The 22,557-nt window shown below is 41.8% G+C and overlaps 2 protein-coding genes across 8 annotated transcripts in view; one reads left to right on the forward strand and one right to left on the reverse strand.

Annotated features, from left to right (window-relative positions):
* Positions 1-1,220: 1,220 nt before the first annotated feature.
* On the reverse strand, positions 1,221-3,190 carry taf11 (TAF11 RNA polymerase II, TATA box binding protein (TBP)-associated factor). The gene is made up of 5 exons (XM_041846515.2): positions 2,724-3,190; positions 2,421-2,551; positions 2,226-2,313; positions 2,005-2,101; positions 1,221-1,870 (listed from the first exon to the last, which is right to left on the reverse strand). The coding sequence occupies exons 1-5, from the start codon at positions 2,880-2,882 to the stop codon at positions 1,740-1,742; spliced, it is 606 nt and encodes a 201-aa protein (XP_041702449.1). The 5' UTR covers positions 2,883-3,190; the 3' UTR covers positions 1,221-1,739.
* Positions 3,191-4,505: 1,315 nt separating this feature from the next.
* Positions 4,506-22,557, forward strand: part of LOC121538479 (ankyrin repeat and SAM domain-containing protein 1A-like) — a 117,716-nt gene continuing 99,664 nt past the window's right edge. For 5 of the 7 annotated variants that reach the window (XM_045207023.1, XM_045207021.1, XM_045207025.1 and 2 more), the window contains exon 1: positions 4,506-4,983. In XM_045207023.1, coding sequence (XP_045062958.1) covers positions 4,808-4,983 — 176 coding nt within the window. In that variant the 5' untranslated portion in view covers positions 4,506-4,807. The remainder of the gene's footprint in view (positions 4,984-22,557) is intronic. The other 2 variants (XM_045207024.1, XM_041846522.2) reach the window with 1 other exon arrangement.

Raw genomic sequence — 22,557 nt, forward strand, 5'->3', positions numbered from 1 at the left:
TGCCTTCCAATATTAATATTTTACATTTACATTTTAGTCATTTAGCAGACGCTCTTATCCAGAGCGAATATATGAATGACAGTGTTACATTCTGATTGTGGGAAGTAGCATGCAGCGATAGGAGGAAGTCTGTTTTACTCATATCCTGAGAGGGAACAGTTTTATGTAATTTCTTTTTTTAAACACAAACATACAAATGCCTAAGGTTATCAAATTAAAAATTGTCTAATGGTTCAGGTTTTTTCCCATCCTGCATGTTTTGTATTTTAAAAGTCCCTAAAGGTCACAGTCAGTGTAACAAAGCAGTGATTCCATTCTCAATAATATCAACAAACCTCAAACACATGCTGCTCCCCAATTTTTTTGCTGATATTTGCTTTTTGTTTTTGCCATTGCCATGGCCTTAGCTGTCAGTTTAATAAGTAAGTGATGTGGAACGAAAATGACATCCCCGGTTGGAAGGCTGCAGTTATGTGATTGACTGTGACTAAGTGTGTCTAAAAATCAACCCTAACCCCCTCCTTAGAACAACCTTGTTAGTACCTCTCCGTCCCACAGCAGAGTGCCCACTCCAGCCAGCTCCCTCTCCACACAGCCAGTCAAGTTACACTTCTGCTGCACCCCTTAACTTGCTCGGTTTACCATGATGCATGAGGGGTGGGACTGGGACACCTGGCCTCCTCACTACATGGGCTGCTTTCTCTTCTTTCGTCTTAGTCATCAGAATGACTTTGAAAAAATATTCTCATTGTTGTGGAAGGAGTGAGTGCATGCATTGTAACTGAACTAATTGTTATTTTGCTCTAAGCCTTGTGGATTATTTGCACTTTCAAGTGTGGTATGTTCACTAGAAATTGCACTTGCTTAATGTGAATCACTTTGAGAGGATCATCCCTGATAAGATAATTTCCTGATACTAATGTTGTGGGAGGCCCTCTGACAGTATTCTATGTAATATTTATGTAACACTTGCTTAGAAGTCATCACATCATTGAATAAGACTAAACTTGGTTCTGTGAACCAAATTAGTATGTGAAATGTTTCAAAGTGATAAACTATTGAACCAACTTTGTCATTATTTGTGTGCTGTCTATATTCAGTGTAGGATGGTGGGTGACTATTTACACAGTGAGAGCAGGTTTAAAGTTAGGGTCTTATCACATGCACACACAAGCTCATCTTACGAGACTTTCCCGATCTTCATCTAACAAGAGAAGATAAATCATTAACAAATGTGTCCTTTTATTTATTGAAATATGTCCCACAGTTATTGACCCGAGGTCTAATAAAATGCTTTAACTGAAACAAAACAAATGAGGCACTAGAAGTGACCAGTTTTGGATACATATTTTCAACTTACATGCTTCGCCAACAGCTCAAATAATCAAATGTATTTTAGAACATTAGCACAAATCTTGATGCTGAGGTCATTTTATTATTGACCACTAGTATATCCAAGAAAGTATGAAAAAAAAAAAAATGATGCACTCACTAACTGTAAGTCACTCTGGATAAGAGCGCCTGCTAAATGACTAAAATGTAAATGTAAATGCCCTCAAATGTAACACAAAGGTGGAGTTGGGCTATTGCTGACAACAGTATACTGCGCTTGCCTTCATGGCCAAACCAATGGACATTGGAATAGAGAATGAACATAAAGCGGAGTGTAAGATGCCACCATCTGAAAGGTGAATACATCACCGCTTGGCTCTGTCTATAATCAGCAGGGCATGCGTGGCTCAGTGGAAGAGGATGTTCTTGTGCTTGGTGTTGGGGATCTGCTCTCTGCTCTTCAGCCTCCTGACAGCCTCCCTCATGTGCTTGGGCTGCAGGGGAGGTGTGTCCCCCCACTTCTCACACACATCCAGAGCTGCAGGGCCAAACAGAAGCATGTCAGAGTAGTCAAAATGCTTCAAAACCTTTGTTGGTGAACATAGAAGACAAACAATCAAGATCTTATATCTGGCCAACTAATCAATATTAACTCTGATGTCCCTTACTCACCTTCCTCCACTATTTCTCCAGCGAAGACCTTGGAAATACCAGACATGGCAATAACCACATTTTGAGAGACTGAGGATCCTGTAATGGACTGTATCAGCTGTATCAACCAGGTAAAGATAAGTATACGTTGAAATACTGCATACATGCATCAGCAAAATTGATTATTTTAAATTGAACTGATTCAGATGAAATATAATTACAGATGTGCCTAAAGGTCTTACCCTCTTGATGGCAGCTTTGGGGAAGGCAGAGCGTCTGTACATCTCATAGCGGTTAAGCTGCTCCTCAGAGAAGGATGAGACCAAAACCCTGCACAACACCAGAGGGAAAAATGTTAATGTATGAATGCTTGCAACAAATAATTGTCTTAGTGCAGTTACCACACAAACACAGAATGTACAGTATCTGAATCTTACTGCATCTTCTGTATCTCATCCTCGTCAACCTTTTGGCGCTTCTCCTTTTTCTTCTCAGGCTCCACTTTAAGCTTTTTGGAAGCAGGTTGACCTGAGGTTCCCTCATCCTCATCCTCTCCAGCCACAGAGTCCTTTAGCAGGTCATGCAAAGTAAACAGAGGATTAAAGATATTGTAGGGAAGTAAGAAATAGTTTACTATATTTATCTTGAATGTGGATGGTGAGCTCAGTTGAAATGTGGTTGTAGGGTCAATGTTTCAATACACTCTTTATAAGTTATAGTTATTCTAACAAGCCACTTACCTGTTCGCGTTTGAGTGATTGTGATGAGGGATCTTTTGATTCGGTGTCTGCATCCGAGGTCACGGGCACTTCTTCAGTGTCTTCGGTTTTAGGGCTTTTTCTAGCAGCCAATGATTTCTCCGAGTTGGATTCAGTCTTTATCCTAGCTGGGTCTGCCATAACTCGTTCGAAATCTTACCACACCAATCTAATTTATAATTCTGCAACAGTCAAAACGGCAATGGTTGACTCGAGAAACATCAACAACAAGTTAGCTAGCTACTAGCAAACAACTTCACAGCCAGCTACGCTCACTTACTAGCCTCGTGGAATTCTGTGTACCTCGTTTATTGATCAATAAAATAAAATCGTTACTTTAGCTAAATACTAGCTAAATACTAGCTAAAGCGCGAAAGATAAATGTTTTGAAGCAACATCAAAAAACAAATTGGAGAACATTCAGGCCGGAAGCTGCTGCTGAAATCCACTTCCGGTTTAAACCCTCTACTGTCCTTTATTGGGAGAGCATTGACAACAATTATTATTATTATTATTATTATTATTATTATTATTATTATTATTATTGTATAGTTCTGTCCTTTCTCTGTCAGTTGAGTAAAGATACACATTCCGTTATATTTGGTCCAGTGCTTTATCTACAGTGGAGTATTTCCATTCACCTAGTCATACATGTTTGGTTAAATGGGAAATAAAATACTAGGCTATTTTTTAGATGCTCAGTGCTCTAACTAAATGTAATTTGGTAATCGACGTTTTAAACTATATCAATATGTCAATAGCCTCGATAATTAACTTTAAAAGACATTTCATTCTCCAGAACCCATAAAGATATTTTGTGTTTTATGCTTGCTCCTACAGCAGCTCTGTTTTTATTTATTTTTCAGAAGAAAGAGAGAGTGAGCATTGGACCAGTAACCGAAAGGTCGCTGGTTCGAATACCTGAGCCGACAATATGAAAAATCTGTTGATGTGCCCTTGAGCAAGGCACTTAACCCTACTTTTCTCCAGGGGCGCTGTACTACTATGGCTGATCCTGTAAAACAACACATTTCACTGCACCTATCCGGTGTATGTGAAAATTAAACATATTTATTTACCTTTATTATTGCACCCCTATGGGAGGGCAGCTCCCGCTCCGCCCAGTCCAAGCTCTTCTCTGTCCGGGCCCTCCAATGGTGGAACCAGTTTCCCCCTGAAGCTAGGACAGCAGAATCAGATCTCCTGTAGCTCAGTTGGTAGAGCATGGTGCTTGCAACGCCAGGGTTGTGGGTTCGACTCCCACGGGGGCCAGTATGAAAAATGTATGCACTCACTAACTGTAAGTCGCTCTGGATAAGAGCGTCTGCTAAATGACTAAAATGTAAATGTCTTTGTCAATCTTCCGAAAGCACCTGAAACCTTACCTCTTCAAAATGTATCTTAAATAACCCCCCAACCTTACCTGACCCAACACTTGCTCCCCCCTCCTACTTTATTGAGGAAAAGTGTACTTACTATGCCTGTCATATGTGGTTGTCCCACCTAGCTATATTATGATGTAACTGTAAATCGCTCTGGATAAGAGCGTCTGCTAAATGACAAAAAATGTAAATGTAATGACCATGTACTGTGCACTTCAGCACTTCTATTTTGTACAGAGATATTTTGCACATAGAACATTTTTATGAATTATGTGCTTTTGTAGTTGTAGGAAAATGATTATTATGTTCTTCAACATTGGTAGTAGAATAGAATACAATAATCACCGACTAAATACAACAATACGAGATCATGAAAAAACGGACTGATCGACGTCAGACAGGGGCAGTTTCGAGGAAGTGACGCGCGCTTGAGACTGGGCAAAGGAAGTTTCAGTTTGCTCGGTGGTGCTGAACTAAAGTTTTCCCCGGAGCGATAGAGGAGGATCAGAAATCCTGTAAAATTGTGACGCTGGAGAGACTGATCCAGCCGTGGAGGGAACCACCGTTTTCCTCGGCGTTGAAATAACGAGTACGCCTGTGAGATTAGTAGAGGACCGTAAAGTATTTTTTCTCCCGCTTTCCAACCCCCTTTCCCAAATCCTCCGACCCCCTTCTCGATCCGAGATGGGGAAGGAGCAGGAACTCCTAGAGGCGGCGCGCACAGGAAATCTTGCTGCCGTGGAAAAGCTTCTCTCTGGGAAACGACAATCGACTGGAAGTGGCAGTGGATCATCGGGCACTGGTGGAAGCAGCAATAGCAGTGGTCACAATGCTTCTCACCCGCTTTCCAGCCTTCTCAGGTAGGGGACATCAGTGGATGAATGGAAGGCAGAGCGAGATGTTCCGACCTAGAACGGTCGGTGCTCATAACGCGTGTTGTAAACGGCAAAGCAAAGCCACATTCAGTAAACAGCCCCCCCTAATCAATCAGTTTATTGTATTTCGTTGCAATCACAGCAGTAGCTATTCATTTGCATCCATGCAGTGGACCCTTGTCTTGCCATGTTTAATAATAACACGCGCAATGGAGTGCCTCTTTGTTAGATGATCGTCAGTGAAAAATACATAAATAAAATGACACATGAAATAGAAACCTTGTTACATACGCAAGATATTCATATCATACCAGTATGTTGTATTGCAAACTCTAGTCCACCATGTACTCGTGTAGGTAACTAGTCAATCGATTTGGTTTGTCTAGACATTTTGGACCGTCGTCATTGAGAAAAATTGTCTACAAACGCCTAAGCATAATTATAGTATTTTGATAATATTCACGCCAGACCCATTCATTCTCCTATGCCACGATGAAATTGGTTAACATTAACTGTGATAAAGGCATTGAAACACAAGCTGTCAGTGAAATGGGACATTATTCCCCCTGCATTGTTGTTCCAGGCCCTCCCGGAGCTAGTCTCTACTAGCAAGTGAGTAGAATGCAGTTTATGTCGGCGGCCTGGGCAGTTGCGTGCTGTTTTTTACTTCATCATGCAGGGGAAAATATTGGTTTATTTTAACCGCAGTCCATCTTGCTCAAGGTTCTTTGTGCTGATGGGATTACATAGGCCTAGATGAAATGATTGCACTTGAATGCCCACTGAGTGGTAACAATGTCAGAAATAATAATTTTGGTGGCACCTCTACAGCCCGTTCAGGTAAAGGTTGCAAGAGAAAGGGAAACAGGGAAAACATAATGACCTAGACCTAGGCTAACTCAAGCCCTATGAGACTGTCAGTGCCATTTCCACTGGGCTGGGAGTCATTCATTGCCCTGGGACCTGTGGTGTCCTTTATTGTGTACTCAGTAACATACCCCAAGGTGCTTTAAACATGCCATGTTAATGGTGGAGTAGGCTACTTGGCAAGCTAGCAAAGGACCGTGTGCTGTTGGGTTGGTAAAGCACCTCCTGACCTTAACCTTTTACAAAAAATGCACAAGGACCAACTGCAACCCTACACAGTAAAGTTTAACATGGAAGAAGATAAGTGATACAATGGTCATAACATGGACCTCCCTCTTAAACTCTCAAAGGTCTAATGCCATGATATGCCTTCCATCTCATGTCTTTGGCTAAGAAAGCGTGTTAACCACAGAAAGGGCTTTTATTTGTTATTTTTCATACTAGGACCAGATAAACTGATGACAATCAGAATGCTGGCAACATACAGGTGCACAGCAGCCCTGTCAATCAACCTCTTATAAGCCTCATCAGGGTGCCTACGTCTCATGGCTGAGACAAGTGTTTGCTTAAAGCCCCTAGGTGATCGCTGTGCTACTCATGCCAGGCTGTACACTACACTGACTGTACTCTAGCTAATTACATTAAACCTTCTTAATCGGAAATTCAGGGATGTCATGATGCAGTCAAGGCTGCCTCCATCCCTGCCTCTCTGTTACTGATCTGTGGGTGGCACGGACTGAAGAGCCCATTGTATCTTCTGGTCTGGCTCGCCTAATCAATGGCTGGCAACCTTCCTCTTGGAAATGATTGGCTAGCATTTGTTGGAAATAAATAAACCGATGGTCTAGCTATTGAATGTTAAAAGCTTCACTACTGCAGCCTAATATCACTCACTTCTCTGAAAGCCTGTGGGCCCTTCAGCCTTTAAAATATACCATTAGCATTGCCTCTAAGTATATGTGAGCAATACAGAATTATTGACATGTTTACCACAAAGAGGCTCAGGGGTAGTGTTTGCTATTGTATGTGCCATTTAATTTAGCACATGTAATGAAAATGTCAATACGTTTAGGGGCATCAATGTGAATTACCATAGTGAGCATGTTGTCTCAACCGATGGCGGGAACAACATAAAAACATTAGATGATCTAAAATAGGGTCTAAGCTATGACATACTGTATGTGAATATGAAAATAATCTGAGTTTATGCGTTTTTAGATAATTGAGTCTAAATTTGAAGATTTCTGAATAAATAATACTTTTAAGCTTTTAAATGTTATCAAACTCAACCGTTTATATTTTCCAGTGATGAAGACATGGATGTCTCATGGTATGGTGGGGTATGCAAAATCGGTCAACTTTGAGCACCTTTACCTCCTGAATGTTTTGGTATTCAGGTCCAAAAATGCACTTTCTGTCCACTTCTTCCATGGGAAAACATGTATGGAAAGTTTTGTTTAAATCAAAAGGGATGCAGTCATAAAGTGATTGAATTCTAATGGATTTACCCTAAAGATGGTTGGTTGGTTGGTCTGTGTAGTGTGCAGCTTGCTCAACTTATTTTCATGGTGGAAAAGCACTAACCTATAGGCCTAGGCCCAAATCTATGCAAATTCTACTTTCATGTTGCACTACTTCCCCTCCAGCTACTGTAGGTTGTTGTTACACTGACATCTGTTTATTGCACAGGCACAGCATAGGTAGTTGCTCTTCTTTGCATAATGCATGCAACAGTTTTTTTATTCCCACATTTACTGTCAGCATTGGTGAAGGTGTGTTGTGTTTGTGCTGATTTTTTGCTGTTCTTCCTTTGGAATGGAGCACGTGTTGAGACTTGTGTTGCTTTCGTAACCAGGCAGGAGCACAGGTTTGCTCTGCAGAATGTATACTCTTCCTGAATGCCTGAATGGAAGATGCAATTGGACAGACGCCGAGCCCACCATGTTCAGAAGCCCCACATGTGCTTTGTATTACTCTGAAACAGAAAGAGAATTGTATGGAATGGCACCGGCACTGGATGGCATTCCCCACAGCTATCATGGTAAGAGACAGGCAGCCCAAAGTGTCAACATTACCTGCTCGGCATCAATAATAATCTTTCAGAATGAACAGCAGCAGAGTGGTGCCTGATAAGGCTTCCTGTTCACCAGGATTGGGTTCAATGACATTTCACTGTCAATGCCAGAATAACCATGTGGTCCTCTGTAGCTCAATTGGTAGAGCATGGCGCTTGTAACGCCAGGGTAGTGGGTTCGATCCCCGGGACCACCCATACGTAAAAATGTATGCACACATGACTGTAAGTCGCTTTGGATAAAAGCGTCTGCTAAATGGCATATTATATTATTATATTATATGCAGTTCACAAGTTGAATATCAATGCACTTCCTGAATTGACTTCCATTTACAAAGAATTAACCTCTGTTATTTTTGTTTGCTGATGTGTTTTTTTGACTACCACTGTGCTTGAACTCTCTACAATAGAACATGTGATGTGCTTTAATCCAGTGGATTAAGAAGCAGAAGTGGTGAAACAAATGACTGAATCTGAATGTCATACATTAACTGCAAGCTATTTCTTTACAAATAGTGTACTGTACATTTACTGCAACATACTGCCAGGATCTCACTGGGGCTCCATGACCCATCTCGACCCTGGAGGTCCACTGGAAGAGCTCCTCTCGGGCACTTCCTGTACCAGGTTGTCCAAACAGCCCCAGTGGCTGGGCCGGGGACCGGGGTAAGCTGAGTCCATGGCAGGCCAGGGAGAGAGAGCCTGGCCTGCCCACTGAGGGGAAATTAACAGAGGAATGCATGGAGGAGCACTGACAGAACTGACACTCACCAAGCTTAGTCAGATGAAGGGTTGTGTATTGTCTCTTAAATTCACAGCAAGCTCGTTTGTCCCATTGACACAACACATATAACAGCGGTTTTCATATTTTTATCAGTCCTCAAGGACCAGTCTGGGCGTTTTGTAGGCTCAATGTCCAAGTAAAGAAAGAGAGCTGTCAGTGGTAAAAAACAACAACAAAAAAAACATATTTTCTCCAAATGTGACTATTTTCGCGCGTCACTACTTCACAGGAGAGCCATTTCAATTTACATTAAAAAATAATAATAATGCGTTTTTGGCCAGAAATGCCTTCTGGAACATGTGAACTTTCATGTGCCTTAATAACAAACTTGTATGCCATCTGTAAATACGAATAAAATTGTTAAATTACGAGCCTAGTTGTTTTAGCCACGGGAAAAGACCGGATCCTTCCCGCTAGCCATGATTGGCTGAGATAATGGATGGGCTGGACATGCTGAGAGATGAGTTCGGATTGGTCTACCATGTAGCACTCTTCTGTCTATAACATGAGCTGGTCAGTATGTGTAGGTAATCCTTTATAACGTGGCTTTTTTGAAATATATCATGTAGTAGAACTGCAAAAGTGTTGCTCTCCACTTTCTGGAGGACAGAGTTTTGAAATCAGTGGAATGCCCAGTGGTATTAGAGTATGATAGCTAAGGAGATGGAGAACATTCTGGCGTTTGATTGCAAATACGCAGAGGTAGTGGAAAAGAGAACACACAGAAGACTGTATAAAACACCTGTCTCCGGATTACATCTTCAAACTAAGGACAACCATGGAATACGTGACAGAGAGGGAGAAGCGTCCATCCATGTATACCGGTAAGATAGTCTAGCTAGCTACATTTTCAGATATTACACGTTTCTAATGTTGTCAAAGTCGTTTTAATTTCAAGTTAAAGCGTACTTTTAGCTAGCTAGCTAACGTTAGCGGGCTGGCTCGGTAGCTAACGTTACGTGTTAAATCTGTGTAGTAATATTATTCGTATCTCAGAGCCATTTGCATTGCTAGTTATAGCCTAATGTTAGCTAGCTAGCAAACATTGAACCTGGTTGGTTAGCTACCTGCAGATTCATGCTGGGTAGTAACGTTACGACTTGGCATTATGGTTAATTGTTTAGCTAGCTAGTTAGCTACATGTCTAAACAAAATACTCCACTATGCAAGTAACCATTTCAATAAAATGTTAATGATGTCACTGCGACAACTGTCGATAGACGTAGGGTGCGTTCGTAAATTCACTCTGCCTATCTACTCCGATTTCAGAGCACTCTCGTCTGAGTGTGCCAGAGTGCAGAATAACTGACGAATTTACGAACGCTCAACACCTGTTGAATATGGCCGGTATCAGTAAACTTCTGCAAAAAAAGTGTAATTAAATTGTTGCCAGCAGCACAGTTACAGTGCTGGATAAAAAAAACAGCCTAACGAGCTCTGCTAGGGCGAGTAAAATGGTCAGAGTGAGCTGTTCTCTCATTTGTGTCTGGAAGTAGCTAGCAAGCTAGCCAGTTAGCTTGGGTGATTGACTGCTGTTGTTTCGGTCAGAATGCTCGGATCAACCCTACTCCTCGGCCAGAGTGTGTGCGCTCTGACTGCTTACGAACGGTCAATCTGACAACACTCTGAGTTTACGAACACCCAGAACGCACTCTGAGTGTACTCTGGCACTCCAGATTGAATTTACGAACACACCCGTACTATAAACCAGCCTTTAGTCTTGAAATATTTGGTTGTTTAGTACATGGCCTCACATGTGAATCCTTAAAGAGATGGGTGGGGCTAAGGCTTAAGAGGGTGTGAGCGATGCGGAATGGGTGTAGATAAAGAAGAGCTCTCCAGTAGGGTTACCAAAACATTCAGGGGCCATTTTCTCAAAAGTGAGGTTACAAGTTTATCAATTTACAAAGCAGAATTACTTTCCTATTGTTCCTCAACTGTAGTGTATGATATACCACTTTCTAGCTCTGAATCTCTACTTTTATCTAATGTAAAAAAATATATATATATTAAATTTTTCTACATAAGATCGAACCGGTCGGTCACTAATGGACTCTTTTAATAGTATTGTAGGTAGGGATGTAACGATTCACCGATACGCATCGGTCCCCGTTTGAAATGCGAGTGCAAGATCCGTGGGACCCCAAACCGATCCAAATGTAGCACGCATCGGTCAGAAAATCGATTCAAATGTTACGAATCGCCGGTTCACTAAATTGTTTTGCTCATATTACTTTCTTTCTACCTTCCGAAAATACCTCTCATCTTTTGTGACAACTGATGCGTGTCCTCTTCTTCAGTGTCGAACTACGCTTGTAACTGTTTTGACAGTCATTGATCATCAAGTAATTTTGCATGCCGAACAACCCAGGCAATATCAGTAGCCTGGACAAACTGTGCACGGCTTCGCGCGCTGACCATGCTAGCTAGCTAGCTAGCTAGCTAGCTACCTATATGATTATTAGCAACATACCCTTTTTTTTTTACCAGATCCTCTTTTCAGCTGGTGGAGGTCTATATTTAATCCCTCATAATTTCTGCCAAGTATATGAATGAGGTGAAATCTATTTCAATTCATGGTGTCAGAATGCACTACTTTATTAAAGCAATTCAAAACTAACTTTTGTAGATTCAAAGCCAGATTAACTCATTGCAGAATATATCCATAATCAGATTAACTCATTGCAGAATGTATCCATAATCATTTACATTTACATCATTTAGCAGACGCTCTTATCCAGAGCGACTTACAAATTGGTGCATTCAACTTATGATAGCCAGTGATAGCTTTTTTTTTTTTTTTTTATGGTGGGTTGGGAAAGAAGGATTACTTTATACTATTCCAGGTATTCCTTAAAGAGGTAGGGTTTCAAGTGTCTCCGGAAGGTGGTCAGTGACTCTGCTGTCCTGGCGTCGTGGGGGAGCTTGTTCCACCATTGGGGTGCCAGAGCAGCGAATAGCTTTGACTTGGCTGAGCGGGAACTGTGCTTCCGTAGAGGTAGGGGAGCTAGCAGGCCAGAGGTGGATGAACGTAGTGCCCTCGTTTGGGTGTAGGGTCATGAATGAATAAGCATATTTATTTGACAAGAATGCACCTAGTCACCCATCAATCACATCAAACACCTGAACTCCAACAATTACATTGTTTTAACGAAATAAAAAAACAAAAAAACAATGCATACATATTCCTTTTATATACTGAACAAAAATATAAAAGTGTTGGTTTCAAGAGCTGAAATAAAAGATCACAGAAATCTTCCATACGCACAAAAAGCTTATTTATCTCCAATTTTGTGCACAAATTTGTTTACATCCCTGTTAGTGAACATTTCTCCATTGCCAAGATAATCAAGAAGCTGATTAAACAGCATGATCATTACACAGGCGCACCTTGTGCTGGGGACAACAAAAGCCACTCTAAAATGTGCAGTTTCGCCACAGATGTTTCATGTTTTGAGGGAGCGTGCAATTGGCATGCTGACTGCTGGAATGTCCACCAGAACTGTTGCCAGAGAATTGAATGTTAATTTCTGTACCATAAGCCGCCTCCAACGTTGTTGGAGTATAACAACAAATGTTGCGGTGGGATCAATGATACACATATGTAAACTGATATGCATGCCTATTTTGTCTATGATTCAGCATGACTGGTTTGTCCACTTTGTGCAATTGAGTGTTCATATCTGTCCTTGGGAGAGAGGCAGTGAATCAGAGAAAAGGATGTCGTGATGAGTAATCACTCAGTCACGTCAACCACTCAGGAGACCATGGTGTCTCCACACACCATAGTGCTCTCTGCAGGAATCTGTCACTCTGAATTCCCAGCATCTGTGTGTCTGTGGTTTAATATTAACAACAACATGACACTTCCCACCCAGGCATATGGTGCACCAGGAAGAGAATGCTCATGAAATGGTAGTTAAATAGAGTGCCTGGCACCTAGGTATTTGTGAAATAGCTGCTGCCTGTCTGTCTCCAGTAGCTAAGAGCTAAGTTATGAGTTTGGCAAACAGCATGCAGCGAGTATCACGTTCCGGGGATGGAAGGATGACCTCTGAACGGTCTTTCGATGTTGTTGTTTCCACCCAGGAGAGCGAAGTGGTAGCTTGAAAATCTAACAACTCTTTGTTGGCATTCTTGGAGTATTTGAATTTGGGGTGACACTGACAGTGTGAATGCAAGGCCATGTAAGGTTTACGACCAATATGTTTGTCTTGTCAGAGAAAGCAGTAGGCTAATAGATGTAGGTGGCAACCTTCCTTTATGCATGATGAATTCCACAGATGTGTGGAGGGTAGGGGAGAGGAGTGTGGGAAGGGGGGAAGACAGAGAGATACTTCTGCGAAGAGGCCTCTCTTGGCCCTGTCATGTACAGTGGTGGATTCTCTTCGCTGTGACCATGACAATTGCTGCCGCTACACATCTCTAAATAGGTTGTTTCACTGCAGAACTGTGATTGTGATTACTGTTAATCTTTTAAAAAGCAATAGACTATGTAAGAAAAAGGCTAGCTTAAGTCATTGCCTTAAATGATCATCATTGTGGACTGGGGGCCTAAACGGAATAGAACTCGCCCACAATTGGGTTATTTGGGTGGGGGATTTTTGGGGTAGATTCCCGATTTTTTTTTATTTCCACTAAAATGTTCAGTTCCATTGTTATTTTCTCTGCCCAAAATGAGAAGGCAGAAATAGAAACTAATCTTGACAGGAAACTACAGTGCATTAGTTCCAGATAAGAACTTGGATCCTGACAGAAACCAGTGATATGAATAGGCTCCCACTTCAGTTACTGTGTTAAAACAAACAGAAAAGCCCTCCGCCTCTCCACGATGAGCCTGGTATTTCACTAGAGAAACAGACACCTCTAATGAACCCTTTACGATGTGTTTGTTTGTACGACCTTTCTTTCACCCCTCACAGTGAATAGCCTCAACCGCACTGGAGGACATACAGTGGGGAAAAAAAGTATTTAGTCAGCCACCAATTGTGCAAGTTCTCCCACTTAAAAAGATGAGAGAGGCCTGTAATTTTCATCATAGGTACACGTCAACTATGACAGACAAATTGAGATTTTTTTTCTCCAGAAAATCACATTGTAGGATTTTTAATGAATTTATTTGCAAATTATGGTGGAAAATAAGTATTTGGTCACCTACAAACAAGCAAGATTTCTGGCTCTCACAGACCTGTAACTTCTTCTTTAAGAGGCTCCTCTGTACTCCACTCGTTACCTGTATTAATGGCACCTGTTTGAACTTGTTATCAGTATAAAAGACACCTGTGCACAACCTCAAACAGTCACACTCCAAACTCCACTATGGCCAAGACCAAAGAGCTGTCAAAGGACACCAGAAACAAAATTGTAGACCTGCACCAGGCTGGGAAGACTGAATCTGCAATAGGTAAGCAGCTTGGTTTGAAGAAATCAACTGTGGGAGCAATTATTAGGAAATGGAAGACATACAAGACCACTGATAATCTCCCTCGATCTGGGGCTCCACGCAAGATCTCACCCTGTGGGGTCAAAATGATCACAAGAACGGTGAGCAAAAATCCCAGAACCACACGGGGGGACCTAGTGAATGACCTGCAGAGAGCTGGGACCAAAGTAAAAAAGCCTACCATCAGTAACACACTACGTCGCCAGGGACTCAAATCCTGCAGTGCAAGACGTGTCCCCCTGCTTAAGCCAGTACATGTCCAGGCCTGTCTGAAGTTTGCTAGAGTGCATTTGGATGATCCAGAAGAGGATTGGGAGAATGTCATATGGTCAGATGAAACCAAAATAGAACTTTTTGGTAAAAACTCAACTCGTCGTGTTTGGAGGACAAAGAATGCTGAGTTGCATCCAAAGAACACCATACCTACTGTGAAGCATGGGGGGTGGAAACATCATGCTTTGGGGCTGTTTTTCTGCATAGGGACCAGGACGACTGATCCGTGTAAAGGAAAGAATGAATGGGGCCATGTATCGTGAGATTTTGAGTGAAAACCTCCTTCCATCAGCAAGGGCATTGAAGATGAAACGTGGCTGGGTCTTTCAGCATGACAATGATCCCAAACACACCGCCCGGGCAACGAAGGAGTGGCTTCGTAAGAAGCATTCAAGGTCCTGGAGTGGCCTAGCCAGTCTCCAGATCTCAACCCCATAGAAAATCTTTGGAGGGAGTTGAAAGTCCGTGTTGCCCAGCGACAGCCCCAAAACATCACTGCTCTAGAGGAGATCTGCATGGAGGAATGGGCCAAAATACCAGCAACAGTGTGTGAAAACCTTGTGAAGACTTACAGAAAACGTTTGACCTGTGTCATTGCCAACAAAGGGTATATAACAAAGTATTGAGAAACTTTTGTTATTGACCAAATACTTATTTTCCACCATAATTAGCAAATAAATTCATTAAAAATCCTACAATGTGATTTTCTGGAAAAAAAATTCTCATTTCGTCTGTCATAGTTGACATGTACCTATGATGAAAATTACAGGCCTCTCTCATCTTTTTAAGTGGGAGAACTTGCACAATTGGTGGCTGACTAAATACTTTTTTCCCCACTGTATGTGTGTTCCCCTAATGTGAAAGACCGAGTTGATGCATTTTGGACCCTGTGTGTGGCGTGACGTGTGCATTATTATTCGAAAAAGTGTGTTTGTAACTCTGTACAGAGTCACACAGTAACAGTTTCATCCAGGCACGTGTCCCAGCCCAGGCAGGCATGGTAGCTCCTGCCCCAGACGTTACCCACTGAGCACACACTGGTTGAATCAACGATGTTTCCACGTCATTTCCAATAAATTACGTTCAACCAATGTTGAATTGACGTCTGTGCCCAGTGGGTTTGGTCTCCCTGGCCTGCCATGGCTGGTGTCTCTCCGTCTCCCTCTCCCTCCCTGCTACTCTCAGCAGTCTCCTGCACACCTGCTGGGACCGCAAGACTTCTAAAAGCACCATCCCCTACTCCCAGACTTCAAACATGTTTTACTTGGAGTCAGAAGAGAAAAATAAATTTCCTCAATAACATGCACACAAGCCACCAATTAGCCCTAGCTCGTTTTAACTTCTGCTTTGCTTTCACTTCCCTGCCTTTGCTAGCTCAGTCTTATTTATTTTGTCTGTGGAAGTCTTTTTTTAAATTAAGAAAAATAATGTCAGCACTAAAATGGTTGTCTTGAACAAACCAGCCTAATCTGTGTCTGTTTGCACTTCCCACCATCATGTTGAGGTTTCTTCAGTGTATTCTGGATGACAGTATGATGACTAATGGTTGACATTCATTTTTTATTAGACACTTCCTGACCCTAGCCTGATCTGTTGAGATAAAGTAATTGCTCTCTCTCTCTCTCTCTCTCTCTCTCTCTCTCTCTCTCTCTCTCTCTCTCTCTCTCTCTCTCTCTCTCTCTCTCTCTCTCTCTCTCTCTCCCCCCACCTCTCTGTATGTACAACATACGTCTGATATGGTGTCTGTGGCCAACATTCAGCAAAGTAGGGAGGAAACGCAGAGATACGAGGTGAAACCTTGGGTCCTGTGAGGTTACTGTCGGCTGATACACAGGGTTTCCATTCCATCGCTGATTCATCATTCAGGACCGGAGGTGTTGCTCTCACGTTGCAGCTTTTTTATAAAGATATTACATTTTCTCTACACTCAGCCAAAGCATTAGTTGGCTAAATAACTTAGAACTAGCCGAACTAGAAAACACACAAAGTTCTTGAGCTATTTCCAGATGGGAAAAGTGGGTCGTCGGCATCACTGGGAATTGCAGCTGCCTGGTCCATCCGTTTGGATTGTAGCTGAAACTAAACAGCAGCTCACTATTTCAAAATAAATGTTGATAGAGAATATACAGTGTCTTCAGAAAGTATTCACACTCCTTGACGTTTTCCAAATGTTGTTGTGTTACAGCCTGAAAAAACATGTATTTAAGTAGCCTACACACAATACCACATAATGTCAAAGTGGAATTATGTTTTTAGAAATGTTTACAAGTTAATAAAAAATTAAAAGCTTAATTGTCTTGAGTCAATAAGTATTCAACCCCTTTGTTATGGCATTCCTAAATAAGTTCAGGAGTAAAAATGTGCTTAACAAGTCACATAATAAGTTGCATGGACTCACTCTTTGTGTAATAATAGTGTTTAGCATAATTTTTTTATGACTACCTCACACACACAATTATCTGTAATGTCCTTCAGTCGAGCAGTGAATTTCAAACACAGATTTAACCACGAATACCAGGGAGGTTTTACAATGCCTCGCAAAGAAGGGCACCCATTGAATATCCCTTTTAGCATGGTGAAGTTATTCATTTACACTTTAAATGGTGTATCAATACACCCAGTCACTACAAAGATACAGGCGTCCTTCCTAACTCAGTTGTCGGAGAGGAAGCAAACCGCTCAGGGATTTCACGATGAGGCCAATGATGACTTCAAAACAGTTACAGAGTTTATGGCTGTGATAGGAGAGAACTGAGGATGGATCAACAACAATGTAGTTACTCCACAATACTAACCTAATTGACAGAGTGAAAAGAAGGAAGCCTTTACAGAATAAAAGTATTCCAAAACATCTTCCTGTTTGCAACACGGCACTAAAGTAAAACTGCAAAAAATGTGGCAAAGAAATTAACTTTATGTCCTGAATACAAAATGCTATATTTGGGGCAAATCCAACACAACAAATCACAGAGTACCACTCTTCATATTTTCAAGCATGGTAGTGGCCGCATCATGTTATGAAAATGCTTGTCATCGGCATGGACTAGGTCGTTTTTTAGGATAAAAATAAACTGAATAGAGCTAAGCACAAGCAAAATCCTACATATACACTGGAGTTGCTTAGCAAGACGACATTGAATGTTCCTCAGTGGCCTAGTTACAGGTTTGATTGAAATCTGCTTGGAAATCTTTGGTAAGACTTCAAAATGACTGTCTAGCAATGATCAACAACTAACTTGACAGAGCTTGAAGAATATTTATAAAGAATATTGTGCAATATATGTGCAAATATTGTACAATTCAGGTGTGCAAAGCTCTTAGAAAATTACCCAGAAAGACTCATGGGTGTAAAGACTTATGTAAATGAGGTATTTCATTTTCAATACATTTGCAAACATTTCTAAAAACATGTTTACACTTTGACATTATGGGGTATTGTGTGTAGATGGGTGAGGGGTAAAAAATAATATGTCATCAATTTGGAATTTAGGCTGTAACACACCACAATGTCGAATAAGTCAAGGGGTATGAATACTTTCTGAAGGCACTGTAGCATGGATTGTGAGGTTGTCAGAGATGTGTAGTTACTGCTGTGGCATCCTCACCTCATCTCTTTAAAATTCTGTTTCTTTCTTCCCCTCCTTTTTGGTACCAGCATTTCATTGTAAATGAAGTGTTTTTTCTGGTTTTCCTTTGGTCCATTAACATGCTCTGCTATCAGAGCAGCGTGTGGTGTAAGCGGTTTATCCTCGCCTCCTGCTGCATCACAGATGCTGTGTGAAACAGACGCTCACTGAGAGCTGTTCACGTGCAATAAAGACCCAATCATGCTGCAGGACACAGGCTGAACTGTTGCAAAAATATTCTGAGTTAACAACTAGCTGTCCACTAACTATACTGAATAAAAATATAAACACAACCTGCAACAATTTCTATTTTTACTGAGTTACAGTTCATATAAGGAAATCAGTCAATTGAAATAAATGCCCTAATCTATGGATTTCACATGAATAGGCAGGGGCACAGCCATGGGTGGGCCTGGGAGGGCAATCAGAATGAGTTTTTCCCCTCAAAAGGGCTTTATTACAGACAGAAATACTCCTCAGTTACATCAGCTGTCCGGGTGGCTGGTCTCAGACAATCCCGCAGGTGAAGAAGCCGGATGTGGAGGTCCTGGGCAACCGTGGTTACACGTGGTCTGCGATTGTGAGGCCGGTTGGACGTACTGCCTAATTCTCTAAAATGACGTTGGTACAGAAATTAACATTACATTCTCTGGCAACAGTTCTGGTGGACATTCCAGCAGTCAGCATGCCAATTGCACGCTCCCTCAAAACATGAGACATCTGTGGCATTGTGTTGTGTGACAAAACTGCACATTTTAGAGTGGCTTTTATTGTCCCCAGCACAAGGTGCGCCTGTGTAATGATCATGCTGTTTACTCAGCTTCTTGATATGCCACACCTGTCAGGTATATGGATTATTTTGGCAAAGGAGAAATACAAGGATGTTTTTATGCGTATGGAAAAGTTCTGCGATCTTTTATTTCAGCTCATGAAACATGGGACCAACAATTTACATGTTGCGTTCATATTTTTGTTCAGTATATGATGGCTAATGAGCCTAGTACTGCTGAAATGGTATTGAGCTAATGGCAAGGATGTTCCCCTTGTCAAAATACATTTTCTTATCTTCTAAAAATCTCCTTGTGAGTGATAGGACTGCTTGTCAAGTCAGAGCTTTGTAAGCTTTTACTCAGGATGTTTTTGTTGTTGTATGCAATATTATGGTAAAGCAATGCAATGTGTTCTTTCCAGGAGAAATGCAACCTTAAATGGCCAGAGATAGAAACCACAATATAAAACAAATCTTTATGGTCTGAGCAAAATGACTTGCTAAGACCTCAGACTTGAATATAATATAAGACAATAATGTCATTAGAAATGTTAGAAATGTTCCCTTTCCCTTCATTTTCAGTGTTGCATCATTATTGCTTCAAGCTACTGGTCTTCTCGGATACCGAAATTGAGGTCTGAACTGAATTGGATCCGCAAAATACGTTTTTCCTCCCTGTACTCTTTCATTAAGTTTATTCTTCACATCAGCAAAGAACGACTCCATGTTTCAGAAACTCACTTTATACAGCCTAGGATATCACTCTTTAACGCAGCATCTTCTTCCTCTCCCACAACAAGCTATACCCTGTTTCACGCACTGCGCACTGCGCAGTGGCTCGTTTTCATAAGTTGAATATGCCGTTTTGTCACAAAATGATATTTTGACACATTTGGTTTGATGAAACCAATAATTTAATAGAATAAAATGTAAATGTGTTTAATTTGCATTTATGTTGTTTAGGAACTAAACTCTTCAAATATTATTTTGGATCCTGTTGGCATTTCACATACAGTATTTTCACACAGATCCGAGGTCCGTGGCCACCGACCTGGATCCGACCCGGGATCCGAGGGTTAACTACAACATCTCGGGTATTCGGATTCGGGTAGATCCGTAAAGACCTCTACCTCAAGCTGCTGTATTCTACACCCCTGAACTCATTAAGTCAATGTGATTCAGTATAATCCACTGTGGGAGCTAGGACATTGGCAGGTAGAGAAGTGCCAGTCTCTGTAATGGGGACTGGAGGCTGTACAGTACAGGTTGGACACTGTCACTGAAAGGCATGCTGAGCTACTGTTTGGCAAATGGTGCATCTGGTCTCAATGCCTGGCCGGCAGCCCTCCCTCCGCTTAATTAAGCCCAATTTTCCTGGCAGTGTCCTGGCCCCCGCCATGCACCAGGCACCCTAGGGCACTGCCACACCGCTAATCCCTATCGGTGTGGTCGCACTGCTTAATTGGACTGAGGACAAATCTGTTTATTTGACACCAGGTCTCAGCCTCACCTGGTCTTTCCTCTCAGCAGCACAGCACCTAAATCCCTTTAGCCACAGTGGGACTCCTGCTTTCCCTTTCCACTGCTCCATTCACCTCATCAGCTGTTGTTGTAGTTGTCATCTTGTAGTACTGTTGAAATTGAGTTTGTTTTGACATTAGCTACTATGTTGAAAACCAGAGGGTTATTTTGCTCACAGTACTGTAGATGCTGCTGTAGTGGATCCTAAAGAGACAAATACACATGGCAAGAAGAGAGCAGCAACAAAGGCTAAAAAGGGGATTTCCTTTAGAGTTTTTGGGAGAGTGACACACAGGATAAAGACAGAGAATGGGGTCTGTGAAGATGTCTTGGGCATCCGTGAGTAGCTTCAGCAGTCCTCTCCTTATACACAAAGAATGCAAGAAAGAGGGAGAGGACTGGTATTATTATCATTCGTCCTCTTAGTGGCAAGGCTTTGTGCAACTCGGAATTACAGCCTGCAGAATCTCTTTCAGACTTCAGCCTCATCAAGCTGATATTCCCTCAGTGAAATTAAGGATTAGCTCTTTCCTTTCAAAGTGGAATTCCCTCAGTCCGGTTGTTTGTTCTGAATCACTCTAGCTATAAGAGGATGAAGTGGATTGTCAAGTGCCATTGCCTCATGCCCTTGAGTTCTGCCTTGCTAAAATGCTCAGGGGAGGTGGTGAGCCTTACACTAAAGCCTTGTTCACACTGCAGGCCTTAATGCTCAATTTAGTTTTGTTTTTCAAATCAGTTTTGGAATACTGACTGTCCAAACAGCAGGTTACAAGTGACTAAATCAGATTTGTGTGTGTTCAGACAGCAGTCATTTGCTGACACTGCTACGCTAGCTGTCATAGTGACGACGGGTGTGTGCACAGTGGTGTAGGCTGATTGGTGGTGGTGCTCGTGCTTCCTATTACTCAGACGTTGTGTAGCAAGCTAAGGTGACAACAATGCCTGCCATGGACATTTCCCAGTTGCTTTGAATGTTCAAAATCATAGTGTAAGAACACTTTTAAAGCCTCAAAGCAGAAGATGATCCAACTTTCAAAACGTGTCCTTTTTTGGCTAGCCAAAGCTGTCAACTATAGCTAGGTTGCAGTTTTTGCTTTCAAGCACATTCACTAATTTATTTGTAAACAATTAACAACAAGCTAGTTAGCTCCCACGTCATGTTCTTGTCAAACTGTCAACAGAGTAGCTAGCAAGCAACAAGATATGCCAAATAACAGTCTATGGCCAGGAATCAGATTTGTATTTGACTGTATGTGACATATCCGATTCCATGTGGCTTTTGGCTGTTCAGACTGCAGGAAAAATAACCGATTCAAATCGGATATGCAAAAAAATTGGATTTGAGTCATTTCAAATTGCCAATGTGAACAAGGCTTTAGAGGTGGTGGGAGAAGGGCCTCTTGTCGCCACGTTTTAGGCTACATTTCACACTGCTTCCAGTCATTGTCTCTATTGCATGCTATAGGCTAACAGCCTTGCATGCTTGCAGTCAGACCTTGCGTATGTAATCAAGCAGGCAGCACAACCAGACCAGAGCAGTTTTCTGATTTGGTTATGCATTATTTGAAGTAAATTGTTATACAAAATCGATTTCTAATCTGGGACAGCAACTAGCAAGCGGACAGTTTTTGTTTTTGTGTATGATGTGTTCAGTGGGCATGAAACTGGAAATGTGCACATCCAGTCAGTCCTGTGCAGTACTCTTCACTACTTAGCTGAGGTGCGCTAGGGGTGCGGGTGTGGAGGGATTTGCATTGGACCTCTAGGGGGATTTCCGTCCCCTAGCAAAATACACTCCTTCCCCATTATATCCTACTCCTCGCTCCCTCTGCTAGTGTAGCTTCAGCCGGTACCACTGACAGAGCCACTGGTATCCTTCTCAACTATGGCTGACTGTGAAGATGCTTTTAGCAGGCAGGTCTATGGGGTCTCTACAGGCCTGTAATTGAGGTTGACTGTATAGGAATGACTGGACTAATGTACACTGACTGAACAAAACATTTCCATGAGATAAACTGACCTGGTGAATCCAGGTGAAAGCTTTGATCCCTTATTGATGTCATTTGTTAAATCCACTTCAATCAGTGTAGATGAAGGGGAGGAGACCGGTTCAATAATTATTTTAAAGCCTTGAGACAATTGAGACATGGATTGTGTATGTGTGCCATTCAGAGGATGAATGGGCAAGACAAAAGATTCAAA

This window comes from Coregonus clupeaformis, chromosome 24 (genome assembly GCF_020615455.1).
Source record: "Coregonus clupeaformis isolate EN_2021a chromosome 24, ASM2061545v1, whole genome shotgun sequence".
Classification (NCBI taxonomy): Eukaryota; Metazoa; Chordata; class Actinopteri; order Salmoniformes; family Salmonidae; genus Coregonus; species Coregonus clupeaformis.

Bases quoted from the DNA above. Each gene is read 5' to 3' on its own strand.
- taf11 (XM_041846515.2), bottom strand. From the start codon at position 2,882: ATGGCAGACCCAGCTAGGATAAAGACTGAATCCAACTCGGAGAAATCA. The intron at 2,314-2,420 runs GTAAGATTCAGA...GGTGTTGTGCAG, and splicing joins GATGAGATACAGAAGATGCA to GGTTTTGGTCTCATCCTTCT. The intron at 2,102-2,225 runs GTAAGACCTTTA...TGGTTGATACAG, and splicing joins CCAAAGCTGCCATCAAGAGG to CTGATACAGTCCATTACAGG.